Genomic DNA, 14,853 nt, shown 5'->3' on the forward strand with positions numbered 1-14,853 from the left:
AATAAAAAAAACAGTCTGTTATAAATCTAAATATTATTAATTTGATTGATTCTTAGTTGATTTAATATAATAATATTGTTATAAGACTATTTTCACGACTTATTTCGGGCTAATACATAATGAAACGTAAAATATGTGACCGCCCGAGTTATCTTGGGTTTGGTCTTTTTGGACCATATAGCATGACCCGAGATACCTCGGGCCTGGTTTTTAAGGGGTTAATGATAAAAAAATGTATAAATTTTTTAAAATATAATATGTTTTTTAAAATGTAATATTTTTTTTAATCAAAAAAATTTAACATTTTTAAAATTATGTTTACCGTAATTATCTCTTATTTTAATACCTTTAGTTTAAAAGGCACCTTAAAATCAATTTAAAAATTATTAACCTTTAGCAAAAGTTAAATGAACAGATTTGTTAATATTTAAATCAAAATTTTAAAATTAAAATAATATTAAATACTGATTATTAGTCATTATTTTTTCAATAATTAAAATGATGATTGAAAAAATAATGACTAAAAATCATTGCCATGAGACCGGTTTTAACTAAGGGAGAAAAAGAGGGGGAAGAATGGGGGTTAGGATTCAAATACACAATCCCTTCCTCCCCCCCCCCCTTAACTGTCATATCTCATGAACCACAAAAGAATTTATACTGAAATTTTAAGGAGTTGCTTTTTTATTAAAATTTGAGGTGGTCCATGTTGAAATCTTAAAAGTTTGGTACATTTGGTATGGAATGTACCAAAACCTTTCTATCTTTATTATACCTTTTTATCTTATTATATCTTTCTATCTTTATTATACCTTTCTATCTTATTATACCCTTCTACCTTTATTCACCACTTATACACCACTGACCTTAAAACTAAATGCTCTAAAAATGCTCATATGAAACTATAATTAAGCAAAATTAATTTATTCATATATTAAATAACAGCTTAACATATTGCTTCATCAGTCAATAATGTAGAGAGTGAATACATAAAAAAAACATTTTAAATTTTATGAAACAGACTTTAAAAACTATGTAATATTGAACTTTTAAAATAAAAGTTTAGAAAGTTTATCCAAAATGCATGATAAAACTTGTGCTTTTAGTCAATGAATTACTATTAATTCAATAAAATATAATTAAGTAATAATTCACCAAAATCCTTGCTTACCGATAATCATTTACCAATCTCCCCAAGCCCATTAATAACTTATAAATTCAAATAAACATCACTATTAAAACTAATTTTAATAATTTAAGAGCTTCAGTTCTAAATTATTTCCTGTAACACCATATAAGTTAAAAAACACAACTTTCATAACCTTCTTTTCGGTTTCAAAAATGAAATGGTCAACAATCATTATTTAAATGTGGGAGAAAAAAAAACTTTTATTAAAAATTTTCAAACTTACTTTTATTGTAATTTGGAAACTTTGGGTTTAATGAAACAAAAATTATTTTTACTCGACTAGAAAAATGGATATCTTTGGCTCGTAGACGTTTAAGGGAAGGAATTTTTGCAAGGATTGCTTCAATCTCATTAGTCATTTTTTTACATGCATCATCAATATCTTCATTAAGGAGATCTAGTTTTGTACCAACAATAATGACATAAAATACTTCATTACGAGCTAACAAGTTCTCAAGCCATGGTTTTAGTAGTTTAGAACAAATTTTCCTTTTAGTTACATCCCAAACCAACAGATATAACGATGAAGAAAACAAAAAACATGGATGAGCTGCATAATAGTCTTCTTGCCCTGCAAAATCCCATATTCGAAAATTAAAAGACTTTTTCCGACCAAATCCAATAGATACATCTTGAATATCAATACCTGTACAAATAAAAGTATTTATTAAAATATATATACATATTTATAGATAAATGTATTAGTTACCAATACCATGAGAATGTATGCTGGAATCAACTTCATTAACAATTTAAGTTTACTTTTGTCAACTTATAATATCAACTTTTTATTATAGAATAAAAAAAACACCCCAATAAAGTTAAATAAAGAATCAACAAAACAAAAAAAATGATTTTTTTTTCTAATAATATAAATAAAATTAAAAAAAAAAAACAATTCCATTTTCTTTGTGGAAAAGTGTGTTTTTTTTTGTTTTTTTGTGAATATAATTAATGTCAGAATGATTAAACTATTCAAGCCACTCATTTCACAAAAGTTTACAGAAAACAAAGAGATCAAAAAAGTGATTAACAGAAAGCTTAAGAAACTGTTAAATGCATGTATCAGGAAAACACAAATACATAAGAGAATTCCAAGCTTGACAGCTAATATAGGTCCAACAACATTCACAATGACTTTTTAGATCAAGTCTAGAAGAGAGAAAGTCTCATAAGATGAACTAGCCCAAGTATGACAGTATAACAGTATTTATAAAGGTAGAGAATGGAATCAGGAGTAAGAATGCGATTAGTAAGAATATTTATCCTGATAAAGAGAATGGTAACTTTTCAATGGATTGTTTATATGGTTTCAGTGAGAGGTCATTTATGAATGATAATCTGAGAAGAAGTAAAGTAGAGGACTCATTAAAAGTGTTGCGATCCATCAGTTAGGGCCACTTTATAGGTAACCTTAGCTGATAGTAACTGTATAATGAATTGTATATGGAGGCTTGGCCAGGATGGCATGCAATTTCACGCCATAATATGACCACGCAAATACTATTTGATTTTGAAAACTTGACCACTGCTTTTAAGATGTTTTAAAAATTTGTAAACATTTTAAAAATGCTTATCATAACTAATAAGAAACTTAAAAAAAAAACTTCTAAAAGAAGCAAAAAAAATCTTTGCAAAATAAATAATGACAAATAGAATTAAAATAACTTTACTAAAACTAAAATCAAATTTTAGTTTTGGTTATGTTGCTTTTCAAAAAAATAAAATTTTTACTTAACTAAAATATAAAATTAACTTTAACAGAAAGATTATTTAAATTACCTTGGGAATAACTTTAAATTGTTTATCTTTACTATTATTTTTATAATATAAAATAACAATATTTTATAATTTTATAATTCATATTAATTTTATAATATAAAATAACATCTAACAATTGTTTAATAAATATGCACATTTAAAAGTTAAAAAAAAGATTTCACAATTTTTTGCATTAACATAAACAAAAGAAAAAATAATAAAATAGTTTCTTTAAAAAGTTGATATGATTTATTTATTTAAAACCATTTATAATAAAAAAATAAAACTTATATAAATGTATACAATATTTATTATTACCTTGTATAAAAAAATCATGCAATGATTTGTTACTTTATTTAAATGTGTTTCAATAAAATAAAAGCATAAGTAAAGATAAAAGTTATTCAATTCAAACAGCTTTCAAAAAAGTTTGTCTTTTTTTCTTCTTCTCAACAAAATTTTTTTAATTTTCGAGTGAATTAAATTTATTGACTCTTATATAAAGTTTATTAATAAGACAATTGTTGTTTGAAGTCATTGCTCATAAAATTTAAATTATTATTATTATTTTTTTAATTACATTTATTATAAAGAAATCTTATATAATTAAATAATATAAACAAAAATTTATACAACTTTCATTGATACTTTTATTTAAATCATTATCTTTATTTAAAAGCGCTTAGCTAATATAAAAACGTTAGGAAAAATAAACGTGTCAAAGGTATTTATTTTTAATGTAATTAAAACCTTTTTTTTAAAAGCATTTTAAAATGTTAAAAATCATGGTCAAATCGTCAAAAATATTATTTGCGTGGTCATAAAAAGGTTTATTTTTGCATGCCTTCTTGGCCAAGCCTGTTAATATGGTTTACATGAGAGGTCGTTAGTGAATAATAATCTGAGATGTAAAGTAGAAGACTAATTAAAAGTGTTTCTATCAATCAGTTAATAGATATCAGGGCCACTTTAACGCCACTTTAGAGGTAAAATTACTAGGAAGATCATTAATATAGATGAAGAACAACTCAGGACCAAAGATCTTGTAGTAACTTGAACTACCCCAAAAAACACTGGAAATAAAGGAGAGTGTTGTCCATCAAGGACAACTTCAATACTGCAATTAGAAAGGAATGACTCGATAGTTTTAAAAATTTTAACACACAAACCATATGATGTGAGCTAATGGAAAAGAATACCAACTAAAACTATTTAAGCTTTTTTATTAAAAACAGACTTGGTATAAAATTTTGACTAAAAATATTTTAGGCTAAATTGTTTTGAGTGCACCATCAATCTTAATAAAACTCCCTGTTTGAACTTTACTTGCTTCTGATAGCCTGAATTTTTTTATTACCTCTAAAAATGGATTAGAAACTATTTATCTAGGTTTGCAACAAAACAATCTTTTTTAGGAATTGTGGCAATTGTGTTGTTAGGTTATTGTTAGTTTTTTCAGCAACTTTTTTATCCAACAATTTGACACTAACAGTAAACAATATTATATTTTTGACATATTAAATGATTGCTGATTATGATTAATATTTGAAGCCTGTTGTATTAGAGTTGTGTAAATATTTCATTAATGACATTAAATCTTTATTGTGTTGCTCATCATAATGCTTTCTGAGTGAATCCAGCATGACAACACTTAAAATAGCCTTTTGCTCATAAAGATTTTAATAAAAATGTGTGAACAACTTCACCTGGTTAAAATAAAAATGTGTAAAAACCTGGTTTAAAAAAATGTGTATTAAACTGGAATCATTGGAGTCTGTGATGTCATTATTTAGATATGGTATGCTTTAAACAAAATGATTGTATCTCTGCTTCCGAAATGTTGACACTAATGAGCTGATAAACAGAACAGGCTTTTTCAAAAATAGCTTTTATAAAAAAAAAATATAGATCAACAATGATGAATGAAAGGTTAAATCTCAATTCTGTCTATTGAATATGATATCGCGATATCCATTTCTTATGATGAAGCAATTTGCGAATATGTATCAGTTAAGTGCAGAAGAGAACAATTTTTTTAAATTTGTTGTTGTTATAATTACTTATAATTATGATAAAGTCTATATGTAAATGTTATTTTTTTAAGTTTCAATAGAACTTGATTTTTAAGTCTGTTGTTTTAATTGTCCACAAAAACATCAGGCTGTTTCAGATATTTAGAAAATTTAGCTTCTGAGATGCTAGAGTAGGGCCTAAAAAATTTGATCAGCCTTCGGCCCCCAAAAACTACAATCTGCTACTGGTTAATGTTATGTTAAATCTAACCTTAAATCTACTAACATTTATATCACTAATTTTTTGAATGTAAAAGCGTCACAGGAACATTGATTTTAAAGTTACCCAATTTATATGCATCTTTATTGTAAAGAATTGTATTTACATACCTTTTAATAGTTATACCGAACCGTTCACTAATTGTTATGCAAAAGTTTTCAATACATTTACAGAAACAGAAATTTTGAAAACAATAACATAAATTTTCTTTATGTTATAATTTATTTTAAACAATGAATGCGTGTTCTGCTGTCACACTGAAATAGCCTGCTGAAAGTTGCTTCAGTACATACATAGACTATCTTATAGCCTGCTGCCACATATTGAATATAATGCTATTCGACAGGCTTTAAATGTCAATATTGCACTAAAAACTTAAAAACGTTAAGTTGATGATCTATCGAGCCATGCTCAATAGTCATGCTTGACGCAAATTCTTTTTTAACATTTTCAAATTCACAAGATAAATTTATCCAATATACATACCAATACAAAAATGCTCAACGCTAATTAAATTTTTTAGTTATTTGAATTTCAACCAATCACTCCCTTCATGAATATGAGTTTTTAATACACCATAAGGATGCAATTACAAACGTTCTTATAAAAACGAAATCATCTATTTCAACGAGTATTGCAGTCGGTATTTTTACAGGTTTTTTAGCTAGAGTATACAAATTTGTTCAAAACATAACATTCAAAATGAAATCAATTTTCTTATTAAGATTTTTAATGAAAATGGACATTGCTATAAAAAATATTCAGATATTGCTAAAAATTATAAATATTCCACAAATCCATCTTTTTCCCAAAAAATTGATACCAAAAATCTAGTTATTTTACCATGGGTTCCAAAATTAGGCATTGTTTATAGAAGAAAATTTTGTAAATTTGGCATTAAAACAGTCTCAGGTTTTTGTAATCCCTTGATCAACTTTGCCGTAATAAGTCTAAAACGCCTGCTTTATTTGTTAACGCCTTTGATCAACTTTGCCGTAATAAGTCTAAAATGCCTGCTTATTTGTTAAATTAACAAAATAGTTTTATGTAATGTATTTTAATAACTATTCGAACAAAAAATAAAAGATAAACATATTCACTATTATTTTAATTTTAAAATTTTGATTTAAATAAAATCTAAATTGATTTTAATATTTTGATTTATATATTAGCAAATCTGTTCATTTGATAAATGTATTAACTATTATTTTTAAAATGTTGATTCAAATATTAGCAAATCTGTTCATTTAACTTTTACTAAATGTAATTTTTAAAGTGATTTTAAGGTGCCTTTTAAATTAAAGATAATTAAAGAAGAGATAATTATGGTAAACATAATTTTAAAAATGTTATATTTTTTTGAATAAAAAACATATTTTAAAAGACATACTTTTAAAGTATATTATATTTTTTTAATCATTAATATAACTAAAAAATTACGTTTAATAAATAAGTTACATTTACTATGGGTTACTTTAAACAGATCTTAATAAAACTTTTATTAAGTCATTGTAATCATTATTTTTATTATTTTAAAAGTCAAAAAGAATACGAAAAAGAAACAAAACTTTCTCAAAAAATTTAGGTTTTCGTTTTTTCATTTTCATCGCATAAACTAAAATAGCAAGCTAAAAATCAAAAAATCCTTCAATCAAAAATTAAATTTGCGCAATAGTTATTAAGACCGAAATTTTTTACTTTTATTCATTTATTATCAAAAGCAGTTTACTCTTAATTGCCAAAAAACAAAAGTTAACTTGAATGGATATTATAAAATTATTTTACCTTTCAAAAAAGCAAACTTTTTATACATTCCATTGTTATAAAATTTTGCTACAAGTTTTTAAAATTAAGTTTTGTAACAACATTAATGTTTTTTAAACTAACAATCATTTAGTAACCAAAGTACAGTTACGCCACATAGTTACGTAAAAAAGCTATTTCTTTTTAATTCTATATATTGACCAAAAATATATATATATATATATATATATATATATATATATATATATATGTATATATATGTATATATATATATATATATATATATATATATATATATATATATATATATATATATGGATATGTATGTATGTATATATATATATGTATATATATCATATTTTACTGATGCAAAAAATATTTAACAGATATATCTCAAAAAAGTATATTTAAAATATATATTTATTTAATTGAGTTTACAGAAAACTTTTGAAAATCTGTAAAAACAGAAAGTCTTTTATATATTTTTAAAGCTAATTTACTTACAATACATAAATGATATATAGTTGAATATGTAAGAAACAAAAAAAACAAAAATGCAGCACAACACTTATCATTGTTCTTAGAAAAAAATTAATGTTGAAGACTGCACATCTTTTGTAATGAACATACTTTTAAAATCAGTTATAACAGCCGCCATCTACAGGAATTTAGAATTCAAGCACAAATTATAGTAAAGAAAACCATATTTTAATAATTAAAATATTACCAATGGTGACAGTTAATGTGTATTAAAAAGTTGTGATTCCATAGTAACAGGAAGTTATTAATTAAAAAAAAATTTGAAAAAATCTCAAATAAAATAGAAAACAAATTTTTAAAAATTACTTATTATCAAAGCATTTTGATGACAGGATCAATTTCGAAATCAATTTCTTTAATGAAAAACTGATAATATCTCCTTCGAAAAGCAAAATTATTAGTAACACAAATGATAAAAAAAGAATTTGAGGTTTAAACAATTGCACTACAAGCCACAACACTTGCTTGGCTAATTTAACAGGCTAGGTCTATACTTACTGCAACACACAACACTTGAGTGGCTAGTTTTATGACCTTGCTCTACACGATGTTCTGTAGATAATAACATTAGTAACTTTTTAAAATCATTTATAACAGCAGGCAAAGCAGCAAAAACTTTTTATTAATTATTAAACTTTTTTATCAAAAAATGCGATGTTTAATGGTAAAAAAAATATTTTTTTATAAATTAAGTTTATTTTTAAATAAAACATTACTTGTATGTTTTATTTAAAAATAAACTTAATTTATAAACTTAACTTATATATCAACTTAAAAATAAACTTAATTTATATATCATACTGTAAATCATTCAAAGATCCAGCTTTTGGAATTTTATATGGAATTTTTGAAACAATATTAGTTCATTCTTATAAAAATCTTGCAATTTATGAGTTTTTTACTAATTTAGTTAGATAATGAAATAAAATAATATTCAAATAAATAAAAAGTACAAATGATAAATAAAAAGTTCTATTAATAACTAAAAGTTGTATCAAACATGATACCTGTGAACTATGATTTTTTCAAAATAAAAAATATTAAGACTATAAATAAAGGACACATAACATTATTTGTGTAACTTTTTTCACTTATCATACCTGAATTAGATGTTTATCAATTTTGAAAAACTATTAAATCCCCTAGGTCTTGCACATGCAACATATAGTTGCCCATGAGAGAAACACGTTTTTTTTTAGGTATACACCAACTATCAAATATTTGACTTTTATTCATTGTCATTGAATATACTAATCTGACAGGAAACTGACAGAAAACACCTCTGCATCAATATAACAATTTAAAGAGCACTAACTTTCATTAGTGTGCCATTGCATAACCAACAGCTTTGAGAATTTCTAAGTAGTATAATTAAACCAATGAGGAGACATACCTGAAGGAGTTAAGCTGTTCCAAAACTTAACAGAAAAGTTGAGTTTTGAAACAGCTTAACTCCTTTTCCAGCTCATTTTTTTCATTTAAGTCATCAGACAATAATGAAAGAAATAATATTCAATTACTTCTTCATTGATTGATAATGAAACTACATTAGTGGGTGTTAAAACTACATTAGTGGGTGTTAGATAAATCTACATTAGTGGGTGTTAAAACTGCATTAGTGGGTGTTGAAACTACATTAGTGAGTGTGTTTCCAAAATCACATGTTTAATCACCTTGTTCAACATCTTCAAATATCTTATCAGCAATTAAGTCATTTTTTCTAATAATGCACTGATGCAGCATTTCAATGCATCCTTTAAAAGGATCCTCCTCTTTTACAGGTATTTCCACTACCAAGTTTTAATAGAAATTGGGAAAATTCTCCTTTCCCATCGTGTACTCTCATATTTTCAGTTTTTTCTTTCGACCACATCATTAAAGTCACCACCAAAAAGAATGAATTTTCGTTTAAATGAAAAGTTATTGTTGCAAACATATATATATTCTTTAAAGCATCTATACTATATATAAACCTCTACCATTTAACTCATTGGTTTAACAATAGGTTTACCATTAAAGTCAAAAACACTTATTATAAAAACAATGTTTTTATGTTTTAACCTCTATGTAACATAGAGGTTGTGTGTGTTTCTCTTTTGTTCTCCAAGGTAAACTTGGAAAGCTCTGCTTTAGAGAAAAAGTAAAAAATGAGCTTTGTTTATAATCAATCTGAAAGGGATCTTAGCAAAAAAAAATTAAAAATAATCAATTTAATAAGGATTAATGGTTGTTTTAGTGAGAGAAAAAAAAGTAAATGTTAAAAAAAAATTTCAATGCAATTTCTTTGGTGTTAATTGGCGTCAAATTAATGTGTACAACTTTTAATTTGATATCATGAAAATCAGGTAGTATTCAGTTAAGATTAAAAATTTTAATAATTAATTAAGCAAAAAATTTAAATTAGATAATTAAAATTTTTCTTTATTAAATTGTTTTAATTAAGAAAAAATATTAAACTAATTTGCCTAATGTTGCTTTTGAAGCAATGTCAGTCAGTATATTTTAGTCTAAAGTAAAAACAAATTTGAAATAATTTTAAAACTAATTTAATGATTTTTAATATATATATATATATATATATATATATATATATATATATATATATATATATATATATATATATATAATAATAATAATAATAATAATTCAAACGCCGTTGAGATAGAGCGCCAGGCAATATCTATGACAGCCAACCCAATAGTTGTCTAATAATTTAGCTTCAACCTGTTTTTCTTGTTCAATATTATCTGCAAGTCAATAAGCTCAAGTCTGGATTTAAACTCTTTGACTGATGTAGACTTCACTACTGATTCCGGTAAATTATTCCATCCAAAGACAACCCTGTTTGTAAAGAAACGTAGTCTACTTAAACAATTTTTAACAAATTCTGATTTAACACGATGTTTATAACCTCTAGTATTGGATGCTGGACCTGGTGTATTGATTGAATGCATTTGTATCTGGACTTTCTTCATATCAATAGATTCAAAATCTTTATATAATTTATATTGTTGTATAAGGTCACCTCTTAGTTTTTGAACTTCTAAAGTTGTTAAATCTAATATTTTTCAAGTTCTTTGATATCTTTTTTATAATAGGGATTCCAAGCTTGAATTGCAAACTCCAAATGAGGTCTAACGTACGTGCAATAGGTTTTCATGAGGTACTTATCTTTATACCTAAAAGTATTATTTAATATTGCAAGCATATTGTTTGCTTTACTGGCAGCATTCCTTACTTGTCTTTCCCATTTCAAATCCTTGGATATATAAATACCTAAATCTTTTTCGAGAGTAGATTTTTCAATTTCTTTTAGTTCACCATCATTTTACTTGAAATAGAATTATTTTTATTTTACACAAAATTTTACGTATTTTAAAGTTCAAACCCAGTTTCCATTCAACAGACCATTCATCAAGTTTTTTTATGTCATTTTGAAATGATTTTGAATCAACCTCAGTATAAATAGGAGCAATTATTTTATTGTCATCAGCATACAAACAACATTTATTAAGAAGTTTGCTCAGTAAATCTTTTATGAATATCAAAAAAAGGAGTGGGCCAAGTACAGAACCCTGTGGTACTCCACTTAACACATCAACCCAATTTGCCTTGCATTTTCCCATCACTACCCGTTGTTTCCTATTCGATAGAAATGATTCAATCCATTTAAGAGGCATACCAACAATACAGAAGCATAAACCTTAGCACATAATTTCATGTGTGATGCTCTGTTGAATGCTTTTCGAAAGTTGGTATACAAAACCTCAATCGGAATACTGTTTAATAATGCGCTTGTTAAGGTATCAAGAAATTCTAGTAAATTTGTTGTGCAGCTCTTACCTGTCAGAAACTCATGCTGTTCCTTTGCTAATACCTTGTTTGTTATTAAATGCTTGATTATATTATCAGCAACTATTCTTTCTAATATTTTGCATGGTATTGACGTCAGAGAGATACGGTCTGTAAATTGTTGGTTTCAACTTACTCCCTTGTTTCAATATAGGCGTTATATTAGCCTTCTTCCAAATATCAGGTATAGTACTATCTTCTGTAGATTTTTTAAATGTTAAATATAGAGGATATGAAATTGATGAACAACATTGTTTTAGAACAAAAGGATGTACTAAATCAACTCCAATTGATTTTGATATATTAAGAGCCTTTATTCTTCTTTCTATATCATTTTGTGTTATCTCAACAGCCTTTAATATCGTATTTAGTTAACAGTTTTCAATATTTTTGTTTACATCTTTATCTTCTTCATATACAAAGTGGAAATATTTATTAAATTCTTCAGCAATAGTCATTTGATCAGTGACAATTTTTCTGTCACTTCTCAAATAAGATGTAATTTGGCTTTTACCAATTTTTTCTCATTAATATACATATAAAGTAACTTCAGATTTATTTTACTATTATTATCAATCTCCCTCTCAAATGACTTAATGTTTTTCTTTATTTCGTTTCTGATTTCAATCTTTAAACGATTATATTGAGTTTTTTTGATTCATGTTCCCTATTTGTTGATTTATTTAAAAGCCACATTTAATTTTTTAACTTAATTTTGATTTTAGAGCAGAAGTCATCTACTTTTTTTTTTATTATTAGTTTTTGAGTTTTCAATTACTGGAATATATTCTTGTGACACATAATAGTAATGAAACAGAAACAATTCATAGTGTTCATTGATTAATTCGTTGTTAAATTCCTTAACCCAATCGGCGTTGTCAATATACTTTTGAAAATAAATTGTAATTACCTTAATGATACAATTTTATAAGCTTCTTAAGTTCATTACTCAGATTAGATTATTTTAGCATATACTTGCATTTTGATAAATGATGTCCTTGTTTTGTATATATTCAAATCCTTTAAAAAGCAGCATTAAATTTTTTTTTCAATGTTAATTCACCTCCCCAAGGCCGAGAAGGCCACTACAGAAAGGAGGCTATTTAATTGTGGTTATTACCCTCTCTCAACTTTATAACTCCAAAACATGAACCTTGACGAACAAGGCCACCTGCGCAATCTCTTTAAAATCTTTTAATAAAGATTTTAGCTTAACATAAATAATGTAGTTTTACATAAATTCGTTCTTCGCATATGTGAAATGCAATTTCTGATCCTAACGGGTGAACAGTAAAATTTGAGATTTTTTTTGAAATGCTCTAGCTTTGCAGTGGATCAATATTTTTTGATAAAATAAAAAACAGCTCTTAGATTTATGATCAAATAATTTATTTATGAAGTTGCAATAGACTTGTTTCACCGATTCGTCTTACAAAATCAAGCTTTCGATACACCCCTCCACACATATTCTGTACATCATTTACATCTACTTTCTTCAAACAATACTCAATCCGTTGTTTTAATTCATCAACTGAAGTAGCCTGCCAATTGTTCTTAATAGCCATTCCCTTTAAAATTGACCAAAAGTTCTCAACTGGACAAAGTTCAGGTACTGCAGGAGTATCGGCTTTTTATAGAAAGTGATGTTTTTTGAGATCAAGTAGCTTGTCACTAATTTAGCATAATAGGCCAAAGCTAAGTCTGGCCTAAACACAAATTACCCTCAGGATGATGTTTTTTAATAGAAGGCATCAGTCTTTTGATAATGCACTCTTTCAAATACACATTTTGTTTGACAGCAAGGCCCAAAGGAACAAAATAGGGTGTTGAGATGTCTCAAGGTGAAATTGCTAACCATACAAGCATTTTCTTTTCAAAATTTGCCTTGGACTTGTATTTCACACCACAAGAAACTGCTTTTGGATTGCTTGACCAATACCCAACGTTTGAGTTCTTATCAGAGTGAGAAAATGTGAAGTATGATTCATCATCAATTATGAAATCACACCCATAAAATTTTCTACACAATCTGCCACAACATGTTTGTAACTTGCTCAGGAGTATGGCCTGGAATGGTCTGTTTTTTTCAGTAAACAATATTTGTGTGTTGCTGAATTGTATACACAACATGAGATTGGCTGCACTTGAGCTTTCGAGCAATTTGTTGGGTGGAAATGCTAGAACGACCATCAATCATGTTTTTCAACTTGGTAATTTTGGTTTTAGTCATTATTTTAGCTTTTCGACCAGAACCAACAACATGAAGTTTTGATTTGCCTTTTTCCCACATTGAAATGTATCTGTAAATGCTTGCTCTTGGGTGATTTTCTTTCAAAAAATGATCCATGACGACTTTTCTACCTTCCTTGAAATGCGAATCACAATACCTGTACGCATGAGCAATCAAACTTTAGCGCTTCTTCATTTTGATGTAGATTACAAAATATTAAGAATATTTTCATAAAACTTTTCCAGCAACAGGCACAGAGAGTAGTCTCTAAATAGAAACAATAAATGAATCAGTGCACACAAAAAAAAATTAAAAAATAAAAACCTTTAAAAAAATCTCATATTTTGCTGTTCACCCGTTAGTCAGTGCTCAGTTTCTCCACATTCACCCTTAAGTTCTACTGATCATGGTTTGATCAGAAGAACTTAAGGGTGAATGTGGAGAAACTGATCACTGGCTGGGATTCTTTCTGTGATTTTTCTTTCTTGTGATGACCCTTGGGTAGAAATCTTTTGTCTTCCTGCTGACAAATTTTGCTTCTTAAATGACTTCTTGGACTTTGGCTGGCAATGAATTTTTTATTCCTTCTTGACAATTCCAACTCAAGTTTCACTCTTCTGAATGGTTTTACTCTCCTTGTGCTGCTGCAATTTCCAATCTTAACTATTACTTCCATATCCATCACCAAAACTATTCTCCAGTAAACAGACATCTGTTTAATACTAAAAACCATTGTAAAAAGGTTTTGTCTAATGCCAAAGCCTGCAATTCTCAGATCACAAAATCTTGTATTTCATCTCAAAAATTAGGCTTCGGACACTTCTAGAAATATTTAACAATGTCTATAATAAGGGAAAATCTGTATTCCACCTCTCTTGTATGATTCAGATTTTGTTACCTCACCTAAAGACCAAGCTGAATTGTTTGCTAAGAACTTTTCATCAATCTCATTTCTTGATTTCACTAATCACATCCTACCTGATATAGTCGACAAACAGGTTGATCCATTGCTAGACATTCATATCACTACAGCTTCTGTATCTAAAGTGGTTTCCTGCTTAGACTCTTCTACAGCTTATGGTCTGGACAACATCCTTTGTTATAGTTTTGTAGAAGTGTTCTCCAGAGCTGTCGTCTATACTTTCAAAACTATTTAACAAGTGCTTAACAGAGTCTAGTTTTCCAGTCTGCATCTATTATCCCTATGTTTAAAATGTCTGGAGAA

The 14,853-nt window shown here is 26.8% G+C and overlaps 1 protein-coding gene across 1 annotated transcript in view; it reads right to left on the reverse strand.

The window, feature by feature from the left end:
* The window catches only part of LOC136083024 (probable serine/threonine-protein kinase roco4), a 56,537-nt gene extending 43,387 nt beyond the window's left edge, over positions 1–13,150 (reverse strand). The window contains exons 1-6 of the mRNA XM_065802436.1: positions 13,120–13,150; positions 12,832–13,025; positions 11,535–11,751; positions 10,935–11,249; positions 10,458–10,604; positions 1,413–1,835 (exon numbers count right to left, since the gene is read on the reverse strand). Coding sequence (XP_065658508.1) covers positions 1,413–1,835; positions 10,458–10,604; positions 10,935–11,249; positions 11,535–11,751; positions 12,832–13,025; positions 13,120–13,150 — 1,327 coding nt within the window. The remainder of the gene's footprint in view (positions 1–1,412; positions 1,836–10,457; positions 10,605–10,934; positions 11,250–11,534; positions 11,752–12,831; positions 13,026–13,119) is intronic.
* Positions 13,151–14,853: the final 1,703 nt, after the last annotated feature.

The sequence above is a fragment of the Hydra vulgaris genome, chromosome 08 (genome assembly GCF_038396675.1).
Source record: "Hydra vulgaris chromosome 08, alternate assembly HydraT2T_AEP".
NCBI lineage: Eukaryota > Metazoa > Cnidaria > Hydrozoa > Anthoathecata > Hydridae > Hydra > Hydra vulgaris.